At 47.9% G+C, this 17,528-nt stretch overlaps 1 protein-coding gene across 1 annotated transcript in view; it reads left to right on the top strand.

Moving 5' to 3' along the window:
• The window catches only part of ARHGAP33 (Rho GTPase activating protein 33), a 513,356-nt gene that overhangs the window by 339,508 nt on the left and 156,320 nt on the right, over positions 1-17,528 (top strand). Inside the window, exon 15 of the mRNA XM_030213378.1 lies at positions 16,030-16,098. Within this exon, the coding sequence (XP_030069238.1) occupies positions 16,030-16,098 (69 nt within the window). The remainder of the gene's footprint in view (positions 1-16,029; positions 16,099-17,528) is intronic.

Below are 17,528 nucleotides of genomic sequence, written 5' to 3' on the forward strand. Positions count from 1 at the left end.
AAAATGATAGCGGGGATGGGACGACTTCCCTATGAAGAAAGACTAAGGAGGCTAGGGCTATACAGCTTGGAGAAGAGACGGCTGAGGGGAGACATGATAGAGGTATATAAAATAATGAGTGGAGTGGAACAGGTGGATGTGAAGCGTCTGTTCACGCTTTCCAAAAATACTAGGACTAGGGGGCATGCGATGAAACTACAGTGTAGTAAATTTAAAACAAATCGGAGAAAATTTTCTTCACCCAACGTGTAATTAAACTCTGGAATTCGTTGCCGGAGAAAGTGGTGAAGGCGGTTAGCTTAGCAGAGTTTAAAAAGGGGTTGGACGGATTCCTAAAGGACAAGTCCATAAACCGCTACTAAACGGACTTGGAAAAATCCAAAATTCCAGGAATAACATGTATAGAATGTTTGTACGTTTGGGAAGCTTGCCAGGTGCCCTTGGCCTGGATTGGCCGCTGTCGTGGACAGGATGCTGGGCTCGATGGACCCTTGGTCTTTTCCCAGTATGGCATTACTTATGTATATGTACTTATGTACTTATGATAGCGTGTCAAATATCCGAGTGGGTGCCCACCTGGGCAGCAGTGACCATCAAACGGTTTGGTTTGATATAACAGCTAAAGTGGAGAGCAGCCACTCAAAACTCAAAGTCCTGGATTTCAAGCATGCTGACTTTAGTAAAATGGGGGAATACCTGAGGAAGGAGATGATGGGCTGGGAGGAAATACGACAAGTGGAAGGACAGTGGTCCAGGCTGAAAGAAGCTATAAATAGGGCCACGAAACTTTACGTAAGGAAAGTAAATAAAAGCAAGAGAAAAAGGAAACCGATATGGTTCTCCAAGCAAGTGGTTGAGAAAATAAAGGCTAAAGAGTTGGCGTTCCAGAAATACAGAAAAACTCAAGAAAAGGAACACATGGAGGATTACCAGATGAAAATGAAAGAAACCAAGAGAGAGATACGACTGGCAAAAGCGCAAGTGGAAGAACAAATGGCTAGAAATGTAAGGAGGGGTGACAAAAATTTCTTCAGGTATATTAGTGAAAGGAGAATGACTAAAAAGGGAATTGTGAGACTAAAAGATACTGCGAACCGCTATGTGGAAAATGATGAAGAAAAAGCAAATTTGCTAAATAGATACTTTTGTTCTGTTTTCACAGAGGAAAATCCTGGAGAAGGACCGCGATGGACTGGAAATAATACAATTGAGAATGAAGTGGATAGAGCACCGTTCACGGAAGAAAGTGTGTATCAATAACTTGAAAAGCTAAAGGTGGACAAAGCGATGGGACCGGACGGGATCCACCCCAGGATATTGAGGGAGCTCAGAAAGGTTTTGGCGGGTCCTCTTAAAGATTTGTTTAATATATCCTTGCAGACGGGAAAGGTTCCGAGGGATTGGAGAACGGTGGAGGTGGTCCCTCTTCACAAAAGTGGTGATAGGGAAGAAGCTGGAAACTACAGGCCGGTAAGCCTCACTTCGGTTATTGGAAAAGTAATGGAAGCGATGCTGAAGGAAAGGATAGTGAATTTTCTGGAAGCCAATAAGTTGCAAGATCCGAGACAACATGGTTTTACCAAAGGGAAATCGTGCCAAACGAATCTCATTGAGTTCTTTGATTGGGTGACAGGAGAATTGAATCAGGGACGAGCTATGGACGTAATCTACTTAGATTTCAGCAAAGCTTTTGACACGGTTCCCCACAGGAGGTTCTTAAATAAACTGGAAGGGCTGAAGATAGGACCTGAAGTGGTGAACTGGATTAGGAACTGGTTGACGGACAGACGCCAGAGGGTGGTGGCGAATGGAATTCGCTCGGAGGAAGGAAAGGTGAGTAGTGGAGTGCCTCAGGGATCGGTGCTGGGGCCGATTCTGTTCAATATATTTGTGAGTGACATTGCCGAAGGGTTAGAAGGTAAAGTTTGCCTATTTGCGGATGATACTAAGATCTGTAACAGAGTGGACACCCGGGAGGGAGTGGAAAACATGAAAAAGGATCTGAGGAAGCTAGAAGAATGGTCTAAGGTTTGGCAATTAAAATTCAATGCGAAGAAATGCAAAGTGATGCACTTAGGGAATAGAAATCCACGGGAGACGTATGTGTTAGGCGGGGAGAGTCTGATAGGTACGGGCAGAGAGAGGGATCTTGGGGTGATAGTATCTGAGGATTTGAAGGCGACGAAACAGTGTGACAAGGCGGTGGCCGTAGCTAGAAGGTTGTTGGGCTGTATAGAGAGAGGTGTGACCAGCAGAAGAAAGGGGGTGTTGATGCCCCTGTATAAGTCGTTGGTGAGGCCCCACCTGGAGTATTGAGTTCAGTTTTGGAGGCCGTATCTTGTTAAGGATGTAAAAAGAATTGAAGCGGTGCAAAGAAAAGCTACGAGAATGGTATGGGATTTGCGTTACAAGACGTATGAGGAGAGGCTTGCTGAACTAAACATGTATACTCTGGAGGAAAGAAGAAACAGGGGTGATATGATACAGACGTTCAAATATTTGAAAGGTATTAATCCGCAAACGAACCTTTTCCGGAGATGGGAAGGTGGTAGAACGAGAGGACATGAAATGAGATTGAAGGGGGGCAGACTCAAGAAAAATGTCAGGAAGTATTTTTTCACGGAGAGAGTAGTGGATGCTTGGAATGCCCTCCCGCAGGAGGTGGTGGAAATGAAAACAGTAACAAAATTCAAACATGCGTGGGATAAGCATAAAGGAATCCTGTGCCGAAGGAATGGATCCTCAGGAGCTTAGTCAAGATCGGGAGGCGGGGCTGGTGGTTGGGAGGCGGGGATAGTGCTGGGCAGACTTATACGGTCTTTGCCAGAGCCGGTGGTGGGCAGCGGGACTGGTGGTTGGGAGGCGGGGATAGTGCTGGATAGACTTGTACGGTCTGTGCCAGAGCCAGTGGTTGGGAGGCAGGGCTGGTGGTTGGGAGGTGAGGATAGTGCTGGGCAGACTTTTTCTGCCGTCATCTACTATGTTACTATGTAAGCTCTTTGAGCAGGGACTGTCTTTCTTCTATGTTTGTGCAGCGCTATGTACGCTTTGTAGCGCTATAGAAATGCTAAATACTAGTAGTAGTAGTAGTAATATAATGGAATTGGAAAAGGTGCAGCGAAGGGCGACTAAAATGATAGCGGGGATGGGACGACTTCCCTATGAAGAAAGACTAAGGAGGCTAGGGCTTTTCAGCTTAGAGAAGAGACGGCTGAGGGGAGACATGATAGAGGTATATAAAATAATGAGTGGAGTGGAACAGGTGGATGTGAAGCGTCTGTTCACGCTTTCCAAAAATACTAGGACTAGGGGGCATGCGATGAAACTACAGTGTAGTAAATTTAAAACAAATCGGAGAAAGTTTTTCTTCACCCAACGCATAATTAAACTCTGGAATTCATTGCCGGAGAACGTGGTGAAGGCGGTTAGCTTGGCAGAGTTTAAAAAGGGGTTAGACGGTTTCCTAAAGGACAAGTCCATAAACCGCTACTAAATTGACTTGGGAAAAATCCACAATTCCGGGAATAACATGTATAGAATGTTTGTACGTTTGGGAAGCTTGCCAGGTGCCCTTGGCCTGGATTGGCCGCTGTCGTGGACAGGATGCTGGGCTCGAGGGACCCTTGGTTTTTTCCCAGTGTGGCATTACTTATGTACTTATGAAGGTGTGCGGGTTCAGCCTCTGGTGAAGGTCAGGGCGCAACTTCGTCTGTTTTATCAGGGGTGGACCCAAATTACTTCAGTTTAGTGTGTGCTGGAGGTCGTTCGCGACGGTTATGCGCTCGAGTTTGAGCACCCGCTGCCGGATCTGTTTCTTCCCTCTCCTTGTCACTCTCGAGTCAAGTTAAAGGCTATTCAAGAGACTCTGGGTCGCTTAATCTAGTTGGGAGCTGTGGTACTCGTTCCTCGGCACGAGCTGGGAATGGGTTGTTATTCCATTTACTTTGTGGTGCCGAAGAAGGAGGACCATTTTCGACCCATTTTAGATCTCAAGAGGGTCAATGGGGCGCTCAAGGTGCCATCCTTCCGCATGGAGACTCTGCGCTCGGTCATAGTGGCTGTTCGTCAGGGAGAATTTCTCACCTCACTGGATCTCATGGAAGCGTATCTGCACGTGCCGATTCGAGAGGCCCATCAGCGTTTCCTTCGTTTTGCTGTTTTAGGGAGGCACTTTCAGTTCTGTGCTCTGCCTTTTGGTCTGGCAACGGCTCCACACACCTTCTCCAAGATAATGGTGGTGGTAGCAGCGGCTTTGCGGAGGCAGGGAATTCTGGTGCATCCGTATCTGGACGACTGGTTGATCCGGGCGAAGTCTTGGGCTCACAGTGTGGCGGCGACGGCTCAGGTGGTTGCGTTTCTGGAATTGCTCGGATGGGTAGTGAATGTAGTCAAAAGTCAGTTGATCCCATCACAGAGTCTGGAGTACTTGGGAGTGCGGTTCCACACGGCAGTGGGTCGTGTTTTTCTGCCGGATTCTCGGATCGCCTCTCTTCAGCAGCAGGTCCAGCTGTTAATGTCCATTCAGAGTCCGACGGTTCGAATGTACCTTCGGGTTCTGGGCCTCATGGTTGCGACAGTAGAGGTAGTACCATGGGCCAGGGCGCATATGCGTCAGCTTCAGGCGGCTCTGTTGTCCCGGTGGTTTCCTCAGGTGCACAGTTTGGAGTTGCGGTTGCCATTGAGGGAGGCTCCTCGGCGCAGTCTCCAGTGGTGTCTGTGCTCGGCCCATCTGAAAAAGGGCATGCCGTTGGAACCTACTCAGTGGGTGTTTCTGGTAACGGATGCCAGTCTGCTGGGCTGGGGAGCTCAGCGTCTCGGTCGGTCCGCGCAGGGGTGGTGGTCGACGGAGGAAGCTCAGTGGTCTATCAACCGGTTGCAGACGAGGGTGATTCGGCTAGCTCTGTTGGCGTTTCGCTCAAGAGTGGTCGGAAAGGCGGTAAGAGTCATGTCCGACAACGCAACAGCGGTAGCGTATGTCAACCGGCAGGGCGATACAAAGAGTCCGCGGTTGGCAATCGAGACGGATCTGCTCATGAGTTGGGCGGAAAGGCATCTAGTGCAGATTTCGGCTGCGCACGTGGCCGGGGTGGACAACGTGAACGCGGATTTTCTAAGCAGACACATGTTGGACCCCGGAGAATGGTCTCTGTGCTCGACCAGATAGTTCTAAAGTGGGGAATGCCAGTAGTGGATCTCATGGCATCGGCACAGAATGCCCAGGTTCCTCTGTATTTCAGTCGGGATCCGCGAGCGGAAGGGATCGATGTGTTGGTCCTTCCGTGGCCTCAGCGGGTATTGCTGTACGTGTTTCCCCCGTGGCCCTTGATAGGTCGAGTCCTACGGAGGGTAGAATGTCATGTGGGTCCGGTGTTGGTGGCTCCGAATTGGCCGTGTCGGCCGTGGTTCGGGGATCTGATGCGCTTTTTAGAAGGCAAGCCTCTGCGGCTGGGGTGATCAGTGCTGTTCTGTCAGGGTCCAATTGTCATGCCGGATCCGGATCGGTTCTCTCTTACGGTGTGGCCCTTGAGAGGGAACGGTTGAGAAGGAAAGAGTTTTTCCCTCAGGTGATTCAGACGATGCTGCAGTCTCGCAAACGTTCGACGTCTTTGGCCTATGTGGCGCATATTTGAAGATTGGTGTGGGGACCGGGCGTGTGTCCCTTCGACAGCTTCTGTGTCGTGCATTTTAGATTTCTTGCAGGATGGTTTTGAGAAGGGCCTTTCATTGTCATCTTTGAAGGTGCAGCTGGCTGCTTTGGCGTGTTTTCGGGGTAAGGTGCAGGGCAGGTCAGTTGCGTCTTACCCAGATGTGGTCCGTTTTTTGAGGGGGGTGAAGTTGCTTCGTCCTCCTCAGCGGCCGGTAGTTCCTCAGTGGGATCTTAATATCGTTTTTTACTCTTTGCGGGTTATCCTTTTGAGCCCTTGGAGTCTTGTTCGATAAAAGACCTTACTATGAAGGTGGTCTTTTTGGTAGCTATATCGTCGGCTCGCCGGATTTCGGAACTTCAGGCTCTTTCATGTAGGCTTCCGTTTCTGTGGTTTTCTAAGGAAAAGGTTTCGCTGCGTCCAGTGCCTTTGTTTTTGCCTAAGGTGGTATCCTCCTTTCATGTCAATCAGGTGATTTCGTTGCCGGCCTTGGGGGACCAGACGGGGGATGCTTCTCAGCGTCGTTTGGCGAAATTGGATGTGCGCAGAGTGTTGAAGGTTTACTTGCGCAGGTCGGAGGAATTCAGGTCTTCGGACAGGTTATTTGTCCTTCATGGGGGGCCCAAGAAGGGAGCGGCTGCTTCTAAGGCATCTATAGCTCGGTGGTTGAAGGATGCCATCTCTTCGGCTTACATATTGCATGGCCGTACGGTGCCGGTGGGGTTCAAGGCATATTCCACTAGGGGGATGGCGGCTTCTTGGGCAGAGAGTAGTTTTGTTCCACCGGTGGACATTTGTAGAGCGGCGGTGTGGTCCTCCCTGCATTCTTTTGTCAAACATTACAGAGTGGATGTACAGGCAAGGGAGGATGCCAGTTTTGGAGCTTCAGTCCTGTCCTCTGGGCTTCGCAGCTCCCACCCTTAGATGTGTTTACTGCTTTGGTATGTCCCAAGTGTCTTGAACGGTCTGGAGGATTGCTGAGGAAGGTGAAATTAGGCCTTACCTGCTAATTTTCTTTCTTTTAGATCCTCCAGACTGTTCAAGAGCCCACCCAGTGTATCAGACAGTCAGTATGATAATTTCTTTAGACTTCAGTTGCTGGTATTTCTAGTAGCTCCTGTGATTTGGGTCCTGGAGTTTTACTAAGGGCAGTTTGTGGTACTGTTTGTGCCCATCTGCAGTTGAATTCCCCCGTCTTAAGGGGAGGAGATCTGAGTGTGGATTCAGTGGTTTTGTTAGGTGGAGGTGTTTTGTTCCTCTGCTTTGTTACTGTTTTACTGGTTAGTAGGAGGTCTGCACAAGCTACTTGTATAAGAAGTTTTAGTGTTCTCAGTCTCCCTCTGCTGGTAGGAGTGCATAACCCAAGCGTCTTGAACAGTCTGGAGGATCTAGAGGAAAGAAAATTAGCAGGTAAGGCCTAATTTCACCTTCATCCTTTTACCATCCTCCAAATTATCAATAAGTATCTAGTAAAGGGGTTACATATTTTTCTCACCCATTTCTTGCCCTCTGGTATCCCTGGTAAATATTTAAGCTCACATTTGTTCCACCACATCTGCTGTACTCTCATGGCCAGCTTATCACCCACTTCCCAATCCAATATGTGCTTTATCTGGGCAGTAAGTAGTACAGTCTAGCCCTCCTCCCTTTCTATGTCTGCATAGCACTGCTTTCGCCACCTCTCCACCATACAAACCTATTAATCTTCTGCATCCTCTTTCAGGGCCGGTCTTAAGGCGAGGCGACCGAGGCGGCCGCATAGGGCCCCGCGCTCAGGGGGGCCCCGCGCGGCGCACCTAAGGTCGCCCCACCCCGACCGCCTGAGTTCCAGTCCTCCCTCCCTCCCTCGGATGGCGCGCGACGGCGGAGTGGTGGGGGCGGTCCGCCCCGGCTGTCAGCGGGTGGGGGGGTGCCCTGCACCCGCTGCTCCCACCCTGTCCTACCTTTAAAAAAAGACTGTGGAAGCGCCAGAGGGACAGGCAGCGCTTCGTGTCTGCCCTCCCTGCTACTAAAAATGTCTTCGACGTCGTCATTGGGCCTTCTCACATTGAGTCCCGCCCTTCTCTGAGGTAACTTCCAATTACCGCGAGGGTGGGCAGGACTCAATGTGAGAAGGCCCAATGACGACATCGAAGACATTTTTAGTAGCAGGGAGGGCAGACACGAGGTGCTGCCTGTCCCTCTGGTGCTTCCAAATTCTTTTTTTAAAGTCAGTGAGGGTGGTGGGGACCGGAGAACAAAGCTAGTAGGTAGGTTGGGGGGGGGGGGGGACTCAGATGGGAGAAGGGTGTGTGGGGTGGGGGGTTCTCAGGTGGGGGAAGGGTGGGGAGGGGGTTCTCAAATGGGAAGGAGACTACTACTTAACATTTCTAAAGCTGAGGTGGGGAGGGGGTTCACGGATGGGAGAAGGGGGTGGGGAGGGGGTTCTTGGATGGTTAAAGGGGACGGGTGGGGAGGGGACTGGGGTTCTTGGATGGGAGAAGGGGACCGAGGTGGGGAGGGGGGTTCACGGATGGGAGAAGGGGGTGGGGAGAGGGTTCTTGGATGGTTAAAGGGGACGGGTGGGGAGGGGACTGGGGTTCTTGGATGGGAGAAGGGGACCGAGGTGGGGAGGGGGGTTCACGGATGGGAGAAGGGGGTGGGGAGAGGGTTCTTGGATGGGAGAAGGGGACCGAGGTGGGGAGGGGGTTCATGGATGGGAGAAGGGGACTGAGGAGGGAGTTCTCGGATGTGAGAAGGGGACGGGTGGGGAGGGGACTGGGGTTCTTGGATGGGAGAAGGGGACCGAGGTGGGGAGGGGGTTCACGGATGGGAGAAGGGGGTGGGGAGGGGGTTCTTGGATGGTTAAAGGGGACGGGTGGGGAGGGGACTGGGGTTCTTGGATGGGAGAAGGGGACTGGGGAGGGGCTTCTCAGATGGAAGAAGGGGGCAGGCACTGGGGTCTGAGAAGTGGCCATATGGGAAAATGGGGGCCATGCCTGGGGCTGGTGGGAAAATGGGGCATGCGTGGGACAGGTGGGAGAATGGTTCTGAAAAGGGGGCCCTAATACAAGGCATGTGGATGAAGGGGGCTGGAACTGGGGGCTGAAAAGGAGGGTAGGTGGGATAAGGGGGCTAGTACTGGGACTGGAGGCTGAAAACGGGATAGGGAGAAGTGGCTGGGGGGCTGAAGCTCGGGACTGGTGGGAGAAAAGGGCTGGGGCTGAAATGGGGGACTGAAAAAGGGGCGGAGAGAGGGGCAGATCCTGGATGGGGTAGCGAGAGGGAGGGCAAACCCGGATGGATGGGAGAGGGAGGTCAAATTGTGGATTGAAGGGGCAGAGAGAAAGGGCAGACAGTGGATGGCAGGGATAGAAAGGGCAGACAGTGAATGGATGGGGGAGAGAGAGAGGGCAGACAGGGGCAGATGGTGGATGGATCATGGAAGGGGCAGAGATAGAGGGCAGATGTGGATGGAAGGGGCAGGGAGAGAGGGCAGACATTGGATGGAGGGGACAGCAGAGAGGGCAGACACTGGATGACAGATGCTGGATGGAAGGAAGACAGTGAAAAGAAGATGAGGAAAGCAGAAACCAGAGACAACAAACTGTAAATAAAATATATATTTTTATTTTTTTGCTTTAGGATATAGTATTGTAGCTGTGTTAATAAATGTTTGTAAATAGAACATGTAAATAAGGTAATCTTTTATTGGACTAATTTTAATACATTTCGACTTAACTTTCAGAGAAGAAAACCCCCTTCCTCAGGTCAGGATAGGATACTGTAACAGTACTATACTGTATTGACCTGAGGAAGGAGATTTTGGCCTCTGGAAGCCAAATGTATTAGTCCCATAAAATGGGATTATTTTATTTTCTGTATTTGTTTTATTTCTATTTGTTAATTTGTAAAGTGGTGATTGGTATTGTTAGTTTTTTTCAAATTTACATCTGCTGTCTTTATATTTTGCACAGTACTAGGGGTCATTTTCTGTTTCTGTGGTGTTGAATTGTATGCATGAGTCTGGCATCTTGGGGGTTCAGTTTAATTTTTGTCTAAAAAGAAAGTTTAAATATTACTACTTATTCTATAGTGGATTAGGGTGTATCTGTGTTTGTGAAAAGACATGGCTTTCAGTTGGCATTGACTGTGCAGGATTGACGATCTGTACTATTCTGTCAGGTTTCATTTTACAATAGGTGAATTGATGTTCTAGTGCTCACTGTAGTGTTTTAAGATGTTTTCCTTTCTTTGTGTGATTCGTAGAAATGACTGCTTATGGTATGGGAGAATTGCTCAATAGGTCCTAGAGTGTTTGTATTCTCGGCATACCTAGTACTGGATTTTGGAGGGGGTGTTTAAAAAATGACGGGAGGGAGGGGGGCCTTGGAGCTGGGAGCCCTAGGGGGGGAAGCCCTGGAGCTGGGGCCTTGGAGCTCAGAGGGAGCAGCCGGGAACTCAGAGGGAGGGGTAGCCGGCCCTGGAGCTAGGGTGGGGGCGGAGTTAGGTGGGGGCAGGGCTAGGGTGGGGCCCCATCAAATTGGTCTGCATAGGGCCCCGCACTTGCTAAGACCGGCCCCAGTCCTCTTTAGCACTCCTCTTGGAATTCAGTGGGCAAGGACTGAAACAAATAGAGCAACGTTTGAAACATGTTCATTTTGACCACCCCTATCCTTCCCCAGCTTTACAAGTAACTTTCATGTGACCTCCTCAAGTCCCCTTGTATCTCTTTGTATTCCCTGTACAAGGATCTACTGCTATTGGGCTACATTCTCAGAAGAGACCACCCCTTCATTACTTTAACTGGCACTGTTTAGGAGCTGGGCCCCAGAATGTTCCTCCTGTCTCTGCATAGAAAGTGGTCCTGCTACAAATATTTAGAAGAGCCTTTTTCATTATAATTATAAGTGTGTTAATGGTTTATCTGATTTTTTTTAATATTGTGTATTTTTAGACATTTGTATAAACTTATGTTTTTACTTATGTTTTATTATATTAAAGAAGTTGAATATTTTGTTTACTGCTTTGAGCTTTATTAGAAAGGTGGTTAATAAGTTTGATAAATAATAGCAGGGTTTAAAACATTTTTTTTCAAAGAAAAGGGCTTTTATAAATTCATGTGACTGTATACTAGTGTATAAGAACACACCAATGAGAGTGGCATTTAGGTATTACAGATTGGCCAAAACAGCGGTAGAGATGTGATGTATGTTTGTACTTTATAAAGTACACAAGTACACATATAATTTTATATCTGCCTCAAAGCATGAGAATTTGTGTACTATTGGGGAGGTTTTGGGTGGCTGTTTTATAAAGGCTTATAAGTGCCTATGTTGCCTTTATGTTTAAATCATCTTTATTATGTTTCCAAAATACAATTGAACAGAGTAAAACAAATATCTCTTATAGTTCCAACACCACATGTATAAACAATTATCCAACCCCAAGCACCCCATCTCTCCCTCCCCCCCCCCCCCCCCCCACACCCCCACACACACACTTAATCCTGCACAACATCAGGGCTCTTCTCAAAGAGATCAGTACCACTTCCCAGCAAGCAAGATCATAAGTTCAAAAGGTAGTTATGTTCTCTTGATGGTAAAGACAACCAAAAGGGCTCCCACAGTTCTTGAATTGCCTTCCAGGCCTATCCTGGAATAACAAAGAATGCCAGCTTTATAATGAGGGACCCTGCTCCTCCGGCCAAACAAGCAGAATTGCTTTCACTCCAAACAAGATGGCTTTTCGAAGAAACCGCTTAAAACCAGCATGTACTAGGCCCTCATAACTTTATTTTCCAAAAAGCAGTAGAGTATTACAAGACACTGAACAGTCCCAGTAAGATGTAATGGCCAGTACAGATCTTCAAAATTCCAAAACATGTGGACAGTTCCAAAACGTATGACCTAAGAGGTTTGGAGCCCTTCCACATTTTGGGCATGTGTCCTGATGCTCAATTTGTGCATGGAATGCATGGTGAGGGGAAATGTGCAGTCGCAGCACAAACTTAGAGTAATTCTCGCAGGGGCACTGATTCATGCATTTGATGAACCCTCAAACAAAATTCTTAAACTTTTCTGCAGTGAGAGTACATTGCAAGTCTTGAGACCATTTCCTCACCAAGGCACCATAATCCAAATCAGGTGTAGTGTCTGTCAGACAGGGGTGTAGCCAGACCGGCGGGAGGGGGTCCAGAGCCTGAGGTGAGGGGCACATTTTAGCCCCCCCCCCCCCGGCGCCGCTGACCCTCCCCGCCATTGCCGACCCCCCCTCCTGCTGCTGCTGTCGCCTACCTTTGCTGGCGGGGGGACCCTAACCCCCGCCAGCCGAGGTCCACTTCTTCCGGCGCAAGGCTTCGTTCTGTTTCTGAGTCTGACGTCCTGCATGTACAACGTGCAGGACGTCAGACAGAAACAGAACGAAGCTTTGCGCCGGAAGAAGAGGACCTCGGCTGGCGGGGGTTGGGGTCCCCCACCAGCAAAGGTAGGCGACGGCGACAGCGACTGCGGGTTGGCGGCGGGAGGGGGGGTCGAGAGGGTCATCGGCAGGGGGGTACAAGGCCAAATCTATGGGGGCCCAGGCCCCCGTGGCCCCACGTAGCTACGCAACTGCTGTCAGATAGTGGTGGTGAAAAGTTAAAGGCTCTTTGCTGTGAAGCTAAGGTATATACTTTAGATAAAGTTTCTTGCATATCCTCTGTAATATCAGTCCATGGAAGTGAAGAAATATGTGTCGTAATTGCCATTATGCAAACACATGAGTAGCTGGAAACTGAAATTCCACCTATAAAGTATGAAATGATTTCAGCTTCCACTCATCTACCATGTGAGTAAGATATAAGAGACCCTGGCGAATCCACCTGGAAAATATATTCTTTCCCTGCCGTGGGGAAAATCTGGGTTATTACACAAGGATAAATAAAGCATCACCTTAGCTGAGAAATGATGCCGGCGACAAACTCAGTGTCATGTCTCTCTAGTGGACTTAAGCATAGGGTAAGTACAAAATGTCCCCAAGGGCAGTTTCCCCACAGTATAGAGAACTTGGCTGAAATGCACCCCTGGAGGCAATTTGGTTTCCAAAGAGGTAAGAGAAAACCACTCTGTGCCCCTATACCAATCATTTATATGTCTTTTGCTGCTAGCCACTGCCAAATATCAGATGCTATGCAGGCTCATTCCTCCATGTTCTTTAGGAATCTGAACCAAGACCAGTGGCATGCGGGCTCTTTTACACAGCCATAAATATGCTTGTAACAAGTGGCCAACTGTCTTTCCTCTCAATACCTCAAATAGATGGGCAACATTGAAAAAACATAGAGCCACTGAACCAGCATCATTTTGAACAAATTAATATAGCCCCATGATGGCAAAGAATAAGCTTTCCAGTGCTGCAATTTTAACCATGTGCTCTCCATCAGGGGCACTACTTTTACAGTACATAATGTGGTCAGATCCCCCTGGAATCAGTATCCCCAGGTACCGTAAGGCAGAGTCCTCCCACATAAGAGGAAAGGGTCCTGCCTTTATGACTTAGGCAGTGGTTTGGACAGAGTAATTTAATGAAAAACCTCAAAAGCTCCCAAAATGAAGTAACAATAATAAGGGTGGGAGGACCTCCTGGGGATCTGTTAGGACCCACCGTAATGTCATCTGCATAGGCTAATGCTTTAATTTGATGCGCACACAAGGTTAGGCCTCGAATGGTGTTAGTGGCATTAATCACCCGAAGAAGAGGACTAAACAAGAGCGGGGAGAGCAGGCAGCCTTGGCGTATACTATGGCCAATAACTGTGAAACGGTCTCCATGTACTAAGAGCTGCACCTGGGGAGAGCTATATATGGCTCAAACTGCTTGCAAGGACCACCCTCCAATCGCCATGTGATTCAACACCTGAAATAGATGCTGCCAGTTCACTTGATCAAAGGCTTTCAGTGCATCAAGACTGACCAGCATGACTAGTTTATCTGATGCCTGACAATATGACACGGCAAGGAGAACCTTCCATACATTGAGCACAGATTGATGATCCTTAAAGCCAACTTGCTCTGAGCTAATCAATGTGGGAAGGTGGTCTGCCAACCTAGTGGCCAGTACCTGTGCCAAATGCTTCACATCTACATTTAAGTAATGAGAGAGGACGGTAAGACTCTGCCTTCTCTCGGGTAGAGTTGCACGGGGATAGAAATCTAACCTGTCCCCACAGAAATCTAACTCGTCCCCGCCTCAAGTAATTTCCTCCATCCCAGCCCCTGACCTGCCCTGTCCTTGCCATGTCTCAGTCACCTTGACTCCTTCCCAAGAAGCCAGATTCTATAAACAGTAAAAATACTAGTAAACGTAACATAAATCATTTTCTTCCGTACTCTGCTAAATACAAAATTAAATAAGGTACACATATCCATGAGCAGCATGTCCCCCTCTCCTCTCCATCACCTTCTATCCCATGTGCTCTATTTCCTCTTTTCCCTTCCCTACTCCTCCATGTATGTCCCCCCATACCAATCTTTTTTTCCCTCTTCCCTGCACCCACACTCCCTACATCCTTTTTACCAAGGAGGTTAGATAAAACAGGAGACGGGGTGAGCTTATCTAGCCCGTTATATGGGTGGAGATTCCTGCCACACTGGTTCACCCAAACAATATCAAACGCTATTAAAAACAACAGCAAAAAGATTATTAGACATAAGGTACTTATTTTTTTTCACATTTATATCACACATTCCAAGCAAACTCACATTCAATGTAGCTTACGTTTGAAATACAGTGAGACAGAATAATGGAATTCAGTTATATCATGGGAGCAAGTAGATGGATATGTCTGAAACATTTAGTAAAGTTGAGATGACCATATATACCTAACTGGGCATTTAAAAAAAGCCAAGTGCATTTTTATAATATACTACTGCAATCCACAAAACAAAAGGAGCAATTTCCCACATGCCATCTTCTTCTTTTGATGTAAGCACAGGAAAAAAAAAAAAAGAGTTTAAATTCTCCCAGGTTTCAACCTAATTCATGTTTGATGTGAGATATAAATGTCATAAATAAGTACATAAATAGATAGATGGAAACTGAATGTTGAGCACCTGATTCTAATAACATGATGTCTGTTTTAGTGGCATGAATATAACAGTGATAGGGTGTCCCTTTAACCAGCCCCTCCAAATGACACACTGATTATGATTTATAACAAATTACTACTTTACCTATGAAAAGTTATTCCATTATTATACTTCTCTGTGTACATCTGTATGCACAAGCTGGCATGTTTGAAAATGTAAGTGAGATTAAATAAAAATGCCACCAACAATAAAGAACAACAATGTGGATGCAGCAGCTCATAGGTTTGCTTGCTTTGTTTTGTGTGTATGGCGATGACAGCTGCGCGAGGAAGGGGAAACAGATACAGTTCCCTCCTTCCCTCCCACATATGATTCCAGTCCTTCCCTCCAGTCCTGGGTGGCCTCCCGGCACATACCTCAAGCCACCCTGGTGGTCTAGTAGCTTCTTCAGGGCAGGAAAGATCCCAAGTCTTTCCTGCCCATTGCCACTGACCCTCTTGCTGCCGCACCACTTCTTTAAAATGGCTGCTGAAATTTTCAGCTGTAGCCTTTCAAGACTTCCGCGGAATTCTTGCAAGGCCGCCACTGGAAGTCTCTGTGTCAAAGACTTTGCTAAAATCCATGTACACCACATCTAGTGCCCCTCCCATATCCAACTGTTTGGTCACCCAGTCAAAGAAATCAATCAGATTTGTCTCACAAGACCTGCCTCTAGTGAAACCTTGGGTCCTGCAGTCCATTTGATTCTAGAAACCTCACAATCCTGCGCTTTTGAAGCGTTTCCATTAGTTTACTCACCACCGAGGTCCGACTAACAGGTCTCTAATTTCCAACCTCCTCCCTCCACTCTTGTGCAGAGGGACCACACCCACCCTTCTCTAGTCCTCCGGGACCACTCCAGACCCATAAGGAAGGAGAATCCACCATCTTAGCTGCCTGTGGGTTCCAATCTCCATCTCTCTCAAGTGCTTTCCCAGCCGTTTCATCTCCCGTTTTCACAACAAATTTGTCCTTAAAGGTCAGAGCTGAAGCAATTTACCAATAATAAGAAAAGTATTATAGTAAAGGAGCAGATGGGAAGGAATTAAGGATGCCACAGAGCAGCAACAGGCACACACACATCCTGCCTCACTCACTGCATCATGTGATCTCTCCCTATGTTGCCTTTACAAAGTAGGTGCCTCTTTGGATTTCCACACAAGGGGTGATTTTGTAACTGGGCACATATGTATATGAGGGGTCTCCATGCTGGATTAGCAGGGTGCTGCATGAATTTTAGGTAGGGAGCTTATTTGTGAGATCACAAATGCTGACTTTGTATTCTTTGTGATTTGCAGAAGTTGATGGCCAGAAGTGTGGGATAGTCCCAGTCACAGTGCCTCGGAATCGCCCCTCTCCCTCAACAGGTAAAATTATGTACAAGAGGCAATTGTTTCCTGGTGGAAAGAAAGTTTAGAACTAGAAGTCCTCAGGCATATGAGATTGGAAGTTGTAACTCAAGAAAACATTTCCTCATAGACAGAGGAATGGATACATGGCAGTGTTGCTCAATGGCGGCAAAACCAGTATTGAAAGAAAGTGTTTTGTACAGGCACAGAGAATCTTCATGGGGGGAGAGTGGAGGATAAAATCTAGGACAGAAAACATAAGATCTCCAGCAGAGGAGGAATGAGGAATAAAACCTTGGATAGGAAAGAGATGATCTTCATAGGCGGGAGATTGGAGAGTCTGGGACAAAGACGTGGGATTCTCTGGGGGAATGAGAAGTAAATCCTTGACACAGAAGATTCTCAGTGGGTGGGGAGAGCAGAGGAGTAAAATATTGAACAGGCACAGAGGATCTTCAGCAGTAGAGGTACAAGGGATAAAGACTGAGAGACACACAGAATGATGGGGGCCAAGGGGTGAGTCTGAGAAGGGCCGTAGCTACTATTCAGCGAGCCTGGCAAAATGCCTAGAGCTGCCCAATGGTAGGGGCCTCCTGCTGTTGCATGCCTGCAGGTCTAGGCATTTCTCTTCCTCTCTCTGCCCCCTTGGAGGTCCAGTATTCCCCTCCCCCCCAAGGGCCCTTGAAATCTGCAGCTGGCAGAGGCAGTAAGGTAAAGAGACTGCCTCTGACCGGCACCGCTAGGGCCTTTCCACTGCCGTGTCCTGCCCTCAGAAAGTGACCAGAGAGGTGGAACACTGAGATTGGGGGGGTTAGGTAGAGGGAAAAGAGCGAGGCCTGGGGAACAAAAGGTGAGAGACGATGCTGGACTGAAGGTGGTGAGTGGAAGGAATAGAGAGAGAGAAAAATGCTGGAGTCTGGTGTAAGTGGAGGGAAGAGATAGAGAAACTGGATCCTGAGGGGGAGAGACACTGAACCAGTGGAAGGAGAGAGTGATGCCAGTCTGGAGAGAAGGAGAGAGAGGGAGAGATGCTGGGTGCGGGGTGGGAAATATGGAAGGAGGGGAAGAGAGAGGTGACAAGCTGAAAAAGCGGAGGGACAGGGACATTGAGAGGGCAGATGCTGGACATGAGGGGAGGTTAGGATGAAAGATGGATAATAGACATATAGATAGAAGAAATATCAAAATGACCTGGAAAGAGAGTTGAGAAGAAACAGAGAAAAGCAGAAAAGAGAAACAGCAAAGGAAGAAATAAGATGTTTTTTTCTAAATTTATTAATTGTAGGAAAGCTTTGGGAAGTGTGCATCTCTAATATCTTGCATTTCAGTTTCTATTTCTATTACTGTTACACATTTTCTATATAGGTCTGGAATGTGTTTGCTTCTTGTAGGATTTGTTTACTGGAGCTTTGAAGGGGTTTCTCCTCCTCCACCCCTGTCCCCGGTTC

This window comes from Microcaecilia unicolor, chromosome 8 (genome assembly GCF_901765095.1).
Source record: "Microcaecilia unicolor chromosome 8, aMicUni1.1, whole genome shotgun sequence".
Taxonomy (NCBI): domain Eukaryota; kingdom Metazoa; phylum Chordata; class Amphibia; order Gymnophiona; family Siphonopidae; genus Microcaecilia; species Microcaecilia unicolor.